The sequence below is a fragment of the Talpa occidentalis genome, unplaced genomic scaffold (genome assembly GCF_014898055.3).
Source record: "Talpa occidentalis isolate TD23 unplaced genomic scaffold, MPIMG_talOcc4v2.1 talOcc4.6, whole genome shotgun sequence".
NCBI classification, from domain to species: domain Eukaryota; kingdom Metazoa; phylum Chordata; class Mammalia; order Eulipotyphla; family Talpidae; genus Talpa; species Talpa occidentalis.
This window is the reverse complement of record NW_023604972.1, coordinates 132,748,143-132,762,358: the sequence shown is the minus strand read 5'-3', so window position 1 is coordinate 132,762,358 and position 14,216 is coordinate 132,748,143. Positions and strand designations below refer to the sequence as shown.

Here is a 14,216-nt window from a genome sequence, read left to right as displayed (position 1 = left end):
CCCCCTTCTTCTGGGTTTCTGGGGGTGTAACTTTATTAGCCCCGGAAACAGGTTGGGTGGGGGTCTGCCTTCCCCCTTGGCACTTCTTGCTCTCCGGGGCCCTGCCTGTAGGTGGGTTTGGGGTAGCCCTTGTTCCCTCTGGGGCTTTTCTTGGCTCTCCCCAGGGTTTATGGTTTATCATCTCTGGCAAGTGTTTCCTGAGGTCCTGGATTTGTTGGCCGTTAATTTTCTTTAGGCATCGCCCTCCCTACCCTAACTGCCTAACATCTGTCTGTGTAAAATACATAAATATATACAATGAATGTATTTAGAAAAGAATAAATCCTCTCTCTGTGTATTGAGGTGGGGGTGATCGCAAAGGGGCAGACTTCTTGAAGTGGTATTTGAAAGCATTCCTAATCCCTCCTCAACTTAAATACCACTTTGTTTTCATCAAGTGATCGTTCTGACTTCAAGGAACAGAATAAAACTCAAAATATTTCATTGCAAAGGGAGAGGTTGTTAATTAATGTTACAAAATAAAACCCACAATTTCAGAGACCTAATTGGTTTTATCAAAAGACTTGTGAATTGGGCAGCACAGGGTCTAGATAATGGGACCGGTATCATCATGCAGGTGCTGAGGAGAAACCCACAGATAGGTTGGTTGAGGACGACACTTGTGGGTGAGGCTGAATCCCCGGTGGGATTGATTCTGTGGGGGGCCTGGCTGAAGGACTCCATTTGGGGCCTGTTTTTTTTTCTACTTGTCACAAAAAGAAGCAAAATCAATATTGTCACAGATATTCCAGGCCCGGGAAATCCTACCTGAAGTGCTTGCTAACTTGAAAGTGCTCCCCACGCCCCAGAGTCTGGGGTGCCCTTATCAGAAGACAGGGAACTGGCTGGTGGGGGCAGATGAGGGCAAACCAGCAAATGTTCTCTCCACCCACCCACCGTCTTCCCCTCCCTGAAACTCATTCTCCTTTGTAAGTGAAACCTAATCATCCGCCTAACCCAAATATAATTAGAAAAGTAAATCAGTTTGTGTTCATTCTTTCCCAGAATAGAAATAATGAAACTTTGAAGTTCTGCCCTTTAGATAATCACCATTAACGCAGGTCAGAGGTCCACCACGGAAGAAGGGCCCGGGGGCCAAATCCAGCTGGTGTGTTTTTATAAAACAAGTTTTATTGGAGCAGCCTCGCCTGCTCATTTGTTTGTCGTTTGCACTCCCATGGCAGGGGTGAGTAATACAGAGACAGACACCATATGGCCAGGAGCCCCACATGCTTCCTTGCTCCCCCTTGTCAGGAAAGTTTGGGGGCGGGTAGCAACTAGAGCATGCGCCCCAAGAGTTGGTTTCACCAACTCCTGGCTGTGTCTCCTTACACTCCCCCCACGCTGTGCTCACCCCAGGGTTGACAGTCTAGCCCTTCTTTTTCTTAAAGATTTATTTATTTATATATTTATTTAGGCACAGAAGAACTGGGGTATAGGCCAGAAGTGGGGGTGGTATGCGCCCCTGCTTCCAGCTTGCTCGCCCAGAGGGGAGCTCAGTGGATGGACTGGCCAGGGAGCTACCCACATGGCGCGGCAGACCTCTCCTGCCTCGGTGCTGCTCCCCTCAGCAATGTATTTCAGTAGATTTGCCTGTGCTGCTCCCCACTCTGTCTCTGGTGAATCCTCTTGCTTCCCCAGCCACCTCTGGCCTGTACCCCAGTTCTTCTGCGCATAAATAAATATATAAATAAATCTGTAAGAAAAAGAAGAGCTAGACTATCAGCCCTGGGGTGAGCACAGCGTGGGGGACGTGTCAGGAGACACAGCCAGGGAGGCGCGTTCTCTGCCAGTGTCCAGGAGGGGGTCAGGGTCCCTGCGCAGGCCCCCCCTTAACGCCCTGCTCTCTGTCCCTTGCAGACTCCGACCTGAGCATGCGCACCCTGAGCACGCCCAGCCCCGCGCTCATCTGCCCGCCGACCCTGCCGGGGTTCCAGAATGGACGGGGCTCGTCCACCTCGTCGTCCTCCATCACCGGGGAGACCGTGGCCCTGGTGCACTCGCCGCCCCCGACCCGCCTCACGCACCCCCTCATCCGCCTGGCGTCCCGGCCGCAGAAGGAGCAGGCGAGCGTCGAGCGGCTGCCGGACCAGGCGCTGGTGCAGGTGTTCGCCTTCCTGCCCACCAACCAGCTGTGCCGCTGCGCGCGCGTGTGCCGCCGCTGGTACAACCTGGCGTGGGACCCGCGCCTCTGGAGGACGATCCGCCTGACGGGCGAGACCATCAACGTGGACCGCGCGCTCAAGGTGCTGACCCGCCGGCTGTGCCAGGACACGCCCAACGTGTGCCTCATGCTGGAGACCGTGGCGGTGAGCGGCTGCCGGCGCCTCACGGACCGCGGGCTCTACACCATCGCGCAGTGCTGCCCCGAGCTGCGGCGCCTGGAGGTCTCGGGCTGTTACAACATCTCCAACGAGGCCGTCTTCGACGTGGTGTCCCTCTGCCCCAACCTGGAGCACCTGGACGTGTCAGGTAAGCGGAGACGCGCGCACCGCCCCAGAGCGGCAGGGCACGGGCCTCGACCCCGGGGCGCAGGCCTCCTTGGGGGCGGCTGGGGGCTCGGGGGAGGGCGGTGGGCTCCTCCCGAGGAGGTGTCTGCGTGGAGTCACCACGCAGGAGCCGCAGGTGCGCCTTCGTCCAACAGGGCGCACCTCCCAGAGAGGCTAGAGCCACTTAAGTTCCTTTGGCTTTTCAGTGTTTTTCATGCCCCTCCCTCGCCCAGCTATCACAGAGCCGTCACAGATCATGGGGAACAAACAACTATGTATAGATAAATGGGGGGGTCTAATTCAAACACCAGCAGACCCATAGGTGGTGGTTCCAGAGAGCCTGAGAACTCTGCAGGGCGCGCCCTGGACACCGGCAGAGAAAGCTCCTTCCTGGCTGTGTCTCCTTGCACTCCCCCCACGCTGTGCTCACCCCAGGGTTCATAGTCTAGCCCTGCTTTTTCTTAAAGATTTATTTATTTATATATTTATTTATGCACAGAAGAACTGGGGTATACACCAGAAATGGGGGTAGGGGGAGCGAGAGGCTTCACCAGAGACAGAGTGGGGAGCAGCACAGGCGGATCTACTGAAATCCACTGCTGAGGGGAGCAGCGGGGAGACAGGAGAGGTCTGCTGCACCATGTGGGTAGCTCCCTGGCCAGAGATCTAACTAAGGCCACAGGGGTGGTAGCGCTGAGACTTAACCCCTACGCCAGGGGAGAGGGCCGTTCTAGCTCTTGTTAAGCAGAATTCTCAAGTATGTAGTGCCATTCTGCACAGCCGTTAGTCCTTTTAAAAATGGAAGGAAATCACCGTGTGGCTGCTTTGCTGGAAACCGCGCTCCGGCAGGAAGAATTAAAGCGCAGACTTTGGCGCCAGACACAGATTGGCCTGGACTAGCAGCCTGCCTTTATCTCATCCGCTGCCCGGTGAAAAGTCGAACGTTCGAGAGGCTGAAGTGTGTAACATGCATCAGGGAGTTACAGAAATGAACAACACACCCAGCGTAACCTCAGGGAGCACTGGGGAGGGGTCACAAAGTGAGAACCCCTGTGACCGGCCCCTAAGCAGAGTTGGGGGTTTACAAGCATCTCAGGAAAATGATACCCTGCCACAAAAGCCGAGGCAGAAGCCAGCGCTCTCAGTTTGCTTTCTTTTGAAAGCTGACATCTGAAAATATTTCAGATGACAGTCAATTATTTTTCGCAGATTCTTTGCTTGCTGGAAAAGGCTCCTTGCTCCCCTCCCCTGGCTTCAGAACAAAACCTAGTAACTGTGTGTTCCGTTAGTTCTGAGCAGCCTGTTGGCATAAAGGAGCAGGAAATGAAGAGGTTTATCTTACATTTTTTCCTCCAAGGAAATCTGGAAGGAGAAAGCATTGTGATGTGGTAGAACAAGTCTCAAAACGTTGTGATTTGGGACAATTCACAACTTTCCCTAAACGCGTTTCCTCTTGAGTTAGAAAAGAGGCAAGGGAGTGGAGTCTTGAGCATTGTCAGATTCTGGACACGTGGGCCTCTGTAATAAACACCTCGTTTTCTTTCCTCAGATTAGAAAATGATTCATTTTGTGAAATTCCATCTTTGTTAAAGGGGCTCCCCATGCACCCTTGATACGTACCCTTTCCTTGGAGTCTTTTTTTTTTTCCCCTAGGTGTCAGATGTTTATTAGGAAGACTTGTGGAGGGGCGGGGCAGGGGGGGCAGGAGAGGAGGGGCGGGGGGGGGCAGGGGCGGAGGAGAGGGGGGCGGGGGGGAGGAGGGGGGGGCGGGGAGGAGAGCAGGGGCCAGGAAGATCTGAAGCACAGAGCATAGCGGAGCAGCAGGCACAGAGAGAAGAGACCTTCTGCTGCACCACATGCGCTCTAGCTCCATGCCCCCTTATGGGGGCTAACTCCCACGCGCCTTGCGGGTAGCTCCCTGGCCGGGGCTTGAACTCAGGGCTTAGCGGTGAGAGCGCTGAGACTAACCCCTAGGCCATCCTGGAGGTCCCGCCAGGGGCTTCGTTAAATGGAGCCTTTAACCTTTATTAGGAGGCTTCAGGAGAACCACTGACAGCTGCTTCTCCAGCAAGTCAGAAGAGACTATGGCTGCCCTGCCCTGCCCTTCCCTTCCCTCAGTGATCATCACTGTCTCCTTGGAGTCCTTTTGAAATTCAGAAATGCAGAACCACTTTGACTTTGGGGAATGGAAATTGTAGCCTGAGTGTTTGAATCTGCTTGGCCCACTGACCAAGCTCAGCATTATGAAAACCTTGATGCCATTTCTCTCTCTCAAGCGGACTGGTTTGTGATTTGTGGAGCTTCCTTTGAATGTCTCCCCAAGTTTCCCTGGAATCTATGTACTAAATTAAACAAGGAAAATCTAGCTTGCCAGGCTGAGCACAGAACACCAGATTTTCAGGCCGGGAGGGATTTTCATGGACCGGAAAGACCTAATATGCCATTAAAATGGTCTGTATCACCTCGGTCAGAGCCCTCCCCTTTTGCGAGAGTCTGGAAATTGTTTTGTTGAAACAGGGACGGGCCAGAGGAACACTAAAAGTGATTTCACCTGTGCCTGCTGTCCTTGGTTTTCACAGCTGGCTTCAGGTGTTGGCCAACTTCTCAACGCCAGTAAACTACTCTAGAAGACTCATCATTAGCCTTGAGTTTATTCCACCTGGAGGATGTGAAAATGTCTCTTCCCCCCCCCCCCCCCCCGGCAATGCAAAAAGACTCATTTTGAAAACTCTTTTCAAATCATTGAAAATTACTATACCTCTCTGCAGTGTTTTTCATTACTACATATTACCTTTTATTAGGTAGATAGGTATAGACAGATAGTTTGAATAATGAACACACAGTATCGAAGCTGAGAAGTTGGCCACACACCTGTCACCTACAAGCTGCAGACCCAGGCATGCTGGAGGTGTAGTTCAGTCTGAGTTTGAGACTTAAGAACCAGGGTTGCCAGGCCTCCCCGGTGGCACAGCGGTTGAGCGCTGGGTTGCGAAGCTGCCCGCAGCCTCTGCGGCGCCGGTTCGATCCCCGGCTGCTCCCCGGCCACCGGAGGAGGGTCCCACATGGCGCGCAGACCTCTCCTGCCGCTCGCTGCTCCCCTCGGCAGTGTCCTTCGGTCCTTCTGCCTGCTCTGCTCCCCGCTCTGGCTCTGGTGAATTCTCTCACCCTCCTGCGCTTCTGACTGTGCCCAGTGCTTGTATAAATAAATAAATCTTAAAAAAAAAAAAAAAACGGAAAAAGAAAAAAAAAAGAACCAGGGTCACCAGTGGCATGAGTCTTAGTCTGAAGGCTGCAGAGCACCAGTGTCCAGCTCCCACAGCCAGCAGAGACAGAGAGACAGGAGTTCTCTGTCCCTCCACCTTTCTTCTCTTCAGGTCGACACCAAATAGGGTGAGGCCTACCCCTGTGGGGAGGGCAGGCTGCTGTGCTGAATCCACTGATTCAGACGCTCATCTTATCCAGAAACACCCTCACTGACACGGCCAGAAAGAAATGTTCAGGAAATTATCTCAACACTCTTTCATCCAGTCAATTTGACACCCAAAATGAACCATCATGATTGATTATATTTTTAAATACTGAAACATATTGAAACCAAAAAATTTTCACAATATAAGATGTTACGATTATTGCAAATGAAATTGCTTTAAAGAGTCCGCTCCACATGGAGAGATTGGGGTCTCTTTTTCTTCCTAAAGTTTTACATCCCACCGGGCCAAGTCTATCCAGGTGATTCTGCCTCCCCAGTTCCTCTTTCTACCTCTTCTCTACCTGCTTGCTAGAGGACCTGTTCATTTTCCAGTCTCCTTATATCCATCTCAACCCTAGCAGTCCCCTCTCCACATGTCCCACCTCCAGAGGAATTGTTTTTTCATACTCTAAAGCTAATCATTCATTTTCCTACATAAAGTCTCCAATTGTCCCCCTCCCCCCACCATGACCTACAGGAAAACTTCAGATTCTTCAGCAGCACATTCCAGGCCCTTCATGAGCTGCCTTGGCCGGGCTCAGACCTCACCCCCTCCTGTGTGCACACAAGGCTTTTCCCCATGCAACTCTTTGCATGTCCCCAGCACATCAGGTCTGTGTACACCATCTCCGGTTTGCATGCTCTGCCTTCTCTGCTGCCTGCCCGTCCCCGGCAGTAACCTTCTTAACCTATTTCTCATTACACAAGTTCTACGTCAAACGCTGGGGTAGAACTAAGGAAGTCTTGAGCACAGGATTCCAGATTTTCGGGTAGAAACTCTTCCCTGCCTGAACCCGGTGAGCTAAATATTTCTTTCTGGAGATCTGCCTTTGGAGGCAAGTAAAACTCACTCGGTTTTGCAGTTCCATACTTGTATCTTCCCGGATTCCTTTCTCTCAAGCCATGGTAAGCTTTTTAAAGCTTGTAGCAAAAAATGAGGCATAGTTTATATTTTCACTTTATTATATTGCAGTTAAATGAGCAGAGAAGTATGAAAGCCCTGACAGTCTTCTTGCCCTCTGAAAGGTTCAGACAGAGCTGTCTTTGGTTAATACTCTGAACGAGGTGCCGGGATCCTATAGCATAGTGGTTAAAATGGCCTCATTAGTAAAATGAGGGAAGATTAGATAGTTAATGCTCGTGAAGTTCCTCGCATGCGTGCTCAGCAGAAAATTACACCGTGAGCACTCCAAAAAGCACACTTGTCATCATTTTGGATGGTTATGACTACGGTCAGGAGTCGGCAGTTGGCCTCCACTGACTTAGTCATCTTATATCCCAGATATTACCCCAATATTACCCCAGTAGCTGGAGTAGTAATGAGTACCTTTGTGAAAGCTGAGCCAAATTGCAGTGAATTGACAAAAAATGTGCTGCTTATAATGCCCATTCCCTGTTGAGCAATATCCAGGTGTAAGGGCTTCAGCTGCAAACAGCTGGGAGTCCCTTTTCTGGGGAGCTTATATTCCAGAGTGAGGACAGCAGATGCGTAAGTGAACAAATAAATACACAACAGCACCAAGTGACAGAGAGGCCCAGGAATGCAGGAGAGGCAGGCAGGTGATAACTCGGTAGCACCAGGTGATTCAGCCAGAACTGCTCACCCCCATTTTGAAACCAAGGAAATACAGGGTTTGACTTACCTAGCGCCATGCATCTGGAATTGGAGCCATGAGGCTTTCCGATGCAAATGCCTAGGACTCCCCAGACCCCAGAGAATCGAAGTCGATAATCCAATCAGCACCGAGCCACGCCCTCACTTTTCCTTCCTGGGGGGGCCGAGACTGAAGGTGTCCGTTTGGGCCGGGCTCTGCAGGGGGGTTGGGAGTCCCCAGGTTGGCCAGACCCGCCCGCGGCTCTAAGCCTGTGTTCTGTCTCCTGTGTAGGCTGCTCCAAGGTGACCTGCATCAGCCTGACCCGCGAGGCCTCCATTAAACTGTCCCCCTTGCATGGCAAACAGATTTCCATCCGCTACCTGGACATGACGGACTGCTTCGTGCTGGAGGACGAGGGGCTGCACACCATCGCGGCGCACTGCACGCAGCTCACGCACCTGTACCTGCGGCGCTGCGTGCGCCTCACCGACGAGGGCCTGCGCTACCTGATGATCTACTGCCCCTCCATCAAGGAGCTGAGCGTCAGCGACTGCCGCTTCGTCAGCGACTTCGGCCTGCGGGAGATCGCCAAGCTGGAGACCCGCCTGCGGTACCTGAGCATCGCGCACTGCGGCCGTGTGACCGACGTGGGCCTCCGCTACGTCGCCAAGTACTGCAGCAAGCTGCGCTACCTCAACGCGAGGGGCTGCGAGGGCATCACGGACCACGGCGTGGAGTACCTGGCCAAGAACTGCACCAAGCTCAAGTCTCTGGACATCGGCAAGTGCCCGCTGGTCTCCGACGCGGGCCTGGAGTGCCTCGCCCTGAACTGCTTCAACCTCAAGCGGCTCAGCCTCAAGTCGTGCGAGAGCATCACGGGCCACGGCTTGCAGATCGTGGCCGCCAACTGCTTTGACCTGCAGATGCTCAACGTCCAGGACTGCGAGGTGTCCGTGGAGGCGCTGCGCTTCGTGAAGCGCCACTGCAAGCGCTGCGTGATCGAGCACACCAACCCCGCCTTCTTCTAACCCGACGGCTGCGGCCTCGCGGTTTTCCTGCAGACGTGAACACAACAACGTGGTTTTTGTTGCTTCGAAGCAGCCTATGTAAGCACCGGCACCCACCCACAACAGCTGTTTCTCTCGGGAAGGCTCTGGGGAAGCTGAGTCTTCTTTTTCCTAATTTCTTATGGGCAACGAGTCAAGGGAAGGAAGGGGGCAGGGCAAATTTCTACCATGTGGGGTCTATGGTTTTTCTGGATTTAGTTTTTTCCTTTCTTTTTGGTCAGGCCCTTTGTAGACCTTTTCTTGTGGCACAAAAGATGCACCTCCGTCTAATTGCTGCAGTGTGTTTAGGAACGCACCTGCCTCCCCAGGTTCTGCACCTCCACCCTCCGCTGCTGTCCTCCGGCCAAAAGCAGCAACAAATCATCAGAGTAATACTGTTGTCCACGCCTCCTCTTTAAACTTCTTGATTGACTTAAACGATGTTCCAAAATCTCACACCCAAACAAGTTCCCATTAAGTGGCCTAGCACTTGGCAAATGCAAAGTACTTCCAAACCCTCTGAATGGCTTGCATCGAGTTGTAGGGGGAGACTGCATTGCTCCCCACCCCTGCCACTAACTAGCTGTGTGACCTTGGGCCAAGCACTCAGCCTCTCTGGGCTTTCCAGCACTGAGTCAGAGGCTAGCCAGCTCAAGGATGAGCTTCATGCCCACTTTAGTTCTGAGGGAACCCAGAGCAGAAGCAGCCTTGGCAGGGAGCCCAGCAGGCATCTACCTCCTCCAAGAGCACTGATTCTGTGGGTGCCTGCAGGAGATTGGGAAGTGTCATCCTGTACCCCAGTCTGAGCATCACCCACATCCTTATCTGTTTGGTGGGTGAGTCTCCCAGGTATCTGTCTCCAGCCCAACTGGGCTCTGTGTACCATTACCTTCAGCATCACACCCCCCACCCCCGCCCCAGGTCATCACCGTCAAGGTGATGGAATCACAGTGAAGCGCGCCTTCCCCCAGCCAACTGGATCTTGTTGAGTGTTTGCAAATAGAGGGAAAGGTCTTCACCATTTTCAGTTAACAGGTGAAGCCCGAGGGGACCCATGTCCTCTGAAGTTTTTCTAATCCCTCATGCACATATGGTGGGCACAGGCACATCTGTCCTGCAGCTGCAGGACGGACGCCTAGGTTGTCATTCACATCCCATTTCTACTTTGCTCATCTATTTCTTTTCCCATCCAGGCTTCATCACATGAAGCCTGTTGAAGTTGAATCCTAAGAGTTTCATTGTGCTGACTGCCCCTCGTGCATCTCCCCTGTGGCCGTCTGCATGTTCTCCATCAGGGAGGGCAAAGCAGACTTCCAGGTGTCTAAATATTGTTCACGCAAAAATGCCAGCCCAGACGAGGGAGCACACTGATAAGACTTAGACACCCACCAGCCAGGTTCTTGAAAACAAGACTGAAATCATGGTCAAGTAAGGGGTTTAAATGGCGCTACTGGGCTAGAAACTCCTTTGCTAACCTCATTCGTGAGAAATCAGAATGCCAGAAGAAACTCCAGGGCGCGTTTTCATAAAATTGAGCTGCCTTTTTGCTGGTAAACACATGACTTGACCCAAATTACTCTCTAGCCTAGACCGTCCTTCGCTGTTCAAATTCTCCATCTATTTCCTTCTCAAAGGGCCACCAGCCAAGCCCAGACCCTCCACCTCCCCAGCCACGCACCTGGAAATGGTTTCAGATCAAGCTTCCACATCTCACGACAACTGCACTCCTGCTGTAGGCTCCCGATGTCCTTTCGTTTGTCTTCTGTGGGGAAGGAGGTAGAGTGAGTCGTCATCTGCCCGCAGGGCTCCTGCCCGTGTCCTGTGAATCAACTCTGTGCCGGGAAACGAATGGTTTGGCCGAGGAGAGTATCTCTACCTTCCTACTACACTAGGCAGAGTTCTGACCCGTGAAAGGGGCTCAAGGTAGCATTCCCTTGTCACCCCCACCTAAAGTCTCAGAGTTTGAGGGTCACAAAGGTTGTCCCTAACCTTCGGCACTGGTGTCTTCTCCAACTGAGTGGCTGTCGTGCTCACAGAATGAGCTGGGAGATGCAGAATGGCTCCCGGCATCAGCCAGGGCTGTCCCATTGGGCATCTCTCCTCAACACCTGCCTCATCAAACTGTCTTCCCAACGTGAGACAAAGTCAACTTTCATGCTGATTGCCCAGCACCTATGTCTTTCCCAGTTTCTCCCCTTTTCCAAGTCTTCCTTCCTTCTAAGTCCCCCCGGGGTTGGAATCTATGACAGAGGTTACTGGGGAAACAGATCAGCAGATTTTTTAGACTCTCGAGCAAAAGGACTCACTAGGAAATTTGTTCTAAAACATTGCTTCCTTCCTGTCACTGCTAAATTGAATGCTCATTGTTTTTTTTTAAATCCTAATGTTCAAATCACAGCGTGCTGTATGATTCTAGAAAGCCTTAATTTACTACCGCCAAGAAATAAAGCAATATGTTGGTTATCGGACTGAGTGTCATTTACTACCCAGGCCAGGGGAGCGTTTTGTTCCGATGGGGGCTTTGAAAACTAAGCAAGAAATCTGGCCTGTGTTGAAGTAGAGAGTTTCTGCAGTTGTTAAAAGGTAACAAGTACTCAAAAAAAAATGTGTGCCCCTCCTTTAGTTATTTCCCTTAGACTTAGGCTTAAAATTAAGTGATAAGTGAAACATCATTGCATTTCAGTTCAGGTCTTCAGTTTCATCACCCGTACTCTTGAGTCAGATGTGTTTTAGAATTCGCCATCGTTCGTAGGTTAGGGAGTTCTCCATGGTGTATTTGTAACCCCCCTCGCAGAGTCTGGGGTCAGCACCTTTAATGGAGCTTAACAACTCTGCAGCAACTGCAGCAATAGAGATGAGCACCCGCCCTACATTAGAGTATTACAAACTTTAAAGAGCCTTGTTTCCATTCAGGTTAGGTGTGGTCATCACATTCATTTGTGCCAAACAAATTAAAACAAAATTATTCTGAGTTTTCCGGCTTTCAGAGTTATGGATAAGAAGCCATTGACATGAACACAGTTCACTGGGCTCTGGTTACAAGCACTGGAAAATTTTTCAAAATTATGCTGACCAATAGTTGTTATAAATTTTTTTTAAATTTGAACATTAAAATTTGGATGGAGATAATGGCAACTTTCTAAAGGCAAATTAGAGCTGGAAAAAGAAATCCCAAATCTCTACAAACCCAAACTTTTTGATGTAAGAAATGAATAAAGCAGAAAGTAAGCACCGCTGGAGGGTGTGGCAAGGCGGGGGTGGAGTAGGGGTAGAAAATACCAGTTCTAAATGTCTGTCACTCCTTCATGACTCTACATCAACCAAGAGGACTGGAAACTGCTTTGGAATATTAGTTTGAGGTCACCCCATGTCGCCCATGTCAAGAACCCACAATAAGGCCACAGAAATTAAAACCCACTTGCCCTTGAAATTCATGACTTCTTATGCTGACTTTTGTTCAGAATGAGGGAAGTCTTTAAGACATTTGACTGCACGAACACACAGTATGAGACCCAGACAGGGAGAGTTCTGTGAGGTGAAAAGTAACACAATAAAATCGCTTACCATGTCTGAATGTTCTGTCACTTAAAGGAGGGCATTTGTTCAATACCTGACAATGATGATTAGTCAAAAAGAACTTAATTTGGAAAACTGCTGACTGGAGAGAAGAGGGAGAAACGGTATTTAGAAACAAGGTAAATACTGCAGTGAAAATGCTTGCACCTAACAGCTGGGCAATAAAACCGGCTTCCTCCCCTACGCTTTGGTGGGTCTGTCTTGACGCAGACACCAGAGGTAGCCTTTAATGTTTCCAGAAAGAGGTGCAGGGGGAAGGGATGCCCAGTGGTTGCTGGCGCTCCCATCTCCAGGGGTGCAGATGCCACCACTGAGATTGCCCAAAGAGCAGCCCAAACTATTCACGCAGGAATATTCTCACAGACACCCAGGTTGGGGCCACCCCACCCAGGTACGCAGCCAGGAGGGAGTTTGTCCTGCTCTCCTTTGAGTGCACATTATCTCCTCAAGCCTCACACCCAACTTGTGGAAACTTTCCTTTCTTCCCAAATCAGCAGATCAGTTAGCAGTTTAAACCTCTTGGATGAAAGAACATCTCCAGTGGTAGCTGGATACGGAACGACCCCTGCACATCAATAACACTGACGCCATCTTGTCAGAACAGGCTTGGGAAATGTCTGCAACTAGCCGCCCATCTTGTGTCCCACCCACAAGAACTTTAGGAGCTAAATTGTTGCTCAGGTGTTAGCCATCAGCATCACCCAGGCATCAAAGGATGGCCTTGAAGGATCATTTTTAAAAACGCTTGACCTAAATATTCACAAACGGAACCATTTCTATATTGCAGAATGTTTCCCTTTTTAGCCACTCAGCTACTGAAGTTGACACTGAGGAGGTCAGTATGTCTGAACCATGTTATGGTCAGCGAGATGGGAACTGGGAACGTCAGTCATTCTTCAGGAACCTAGAATGCCCAAGGAGAGACAACCATTTTAATCCACAGGAGCAAATGGTTTTTAACAACCCTCAGCTTCTTTAACAAGGATTTATTGACCAGGCCCTGTGATGAGTTCCAGGTGAATTAGATATACCCTGCCCCTAAAGGAACTCAGATTAAGTGACTATCATACCATGTCAGCATTAGAGAGTAGAAGGGGATGATGAAAATGGCAAATTTCTTTTATTCATCCATTCATCAACAAGTGTTCACTGAGAGCCTATATGTGCCAGGCGTGTTGCTGGCATGGGGTGTCTTGCACTGATGGGGTTTACCAAAGGACTGTTTTCCCCCAGGTGTGTGACTCCTCTCAGAGGACAAGCCCTTTGAGCTGGATTTTGCACATCAAAGTGAGCAGTAACAAGCCATGAAGCCCTGGAGCAGCCAAATCGGCCTCACGGAGCGCACTCTGCGCACTCGGAGGCAATGCTTCCTAAGATTAATGGAGTCACGTGTCTCTGCTGCTGACACTGTGGGGCTCACTGTTCTCACTGAAGGTTACTTTCTCCTTGCCTTGTTATTCCTATGCAGAGATGGCTCAGTTGCATTGCTCCAGTGTCACCCCATAGATGAATCCCTGTGCGCCCACACTCTTAGGATCCCAGGTATGCACAATCTCATCTTAAAAGATGGGAACATCCTGTAAAAGCAATACCTGTGAGAATGGCACATATTAAAAAAACTAGCAACAACAAATGTTGGCGAGGATATGGAGAAAAAGGAACTCTCCTGCACTGCTGGTGGGAGTGCAAACTGGTCCAACCACTGTGGAGAGCTGTGTGGAGATTTCTGGACCTACTAAACATAGAGCTTCCATAGGATCCAGCAATTCCACTCCTAGGTATTTACCCAAAGGACACAGAAACATCCATTCCAAAGAGCACCTGCACCCCTATGTTTGTAGCAGCACTGTTTACAATAGCTAAGCTTTGGAAACAACCCAAATGCCCAAAAATAGATGACTGGATCAAGAAGATGTGGTGCATATACACCAGGGAATATTACTTAGCATTCAAAAAAGATAAACACATGCCATTTGCAGCAACATGGATGGCGCTGGAAGGG

At 50.5% G+C, this 14,216-nt stretch overlaps 1 protein-coding gene across 2 annotated transcripts in view; it reads left to right on the top strand.

Moving 5' to 3' along the window:
• FBXL7 (F-box and leucine rich repeat protein 7) overlaps nt 1-11,122 on the top strand; it is a 308,478-nt gene extending 297,356 nt beyond the window's left edge. Inside the window, exons 3-5 of one of the 2 annotated variants that reach the window (XM_054688427.1) lie at nt 1,900-2,511; nt 7,884-8,698; nt 10,273-11,122. In XM_054688427.1, the coding sequence (XP_054544402.1) occupies nt 1,900-2,511; nt 7,884-8,620 (1,349 nt within the window). In that variant the 3' untranslated portion in view covers nt 8,621-8,698; nt 10,273-11,122. Of the gene's footprint in view, nt 1-1,899; nt 2,512-7,883 lie in introns of both variants that reach the window. The other variant, XM_054688426.1, reaches the window with a different exon arrangement.
• Nucleotides 11,123-14,216: the final 3,094 nt, after the last annotated feature.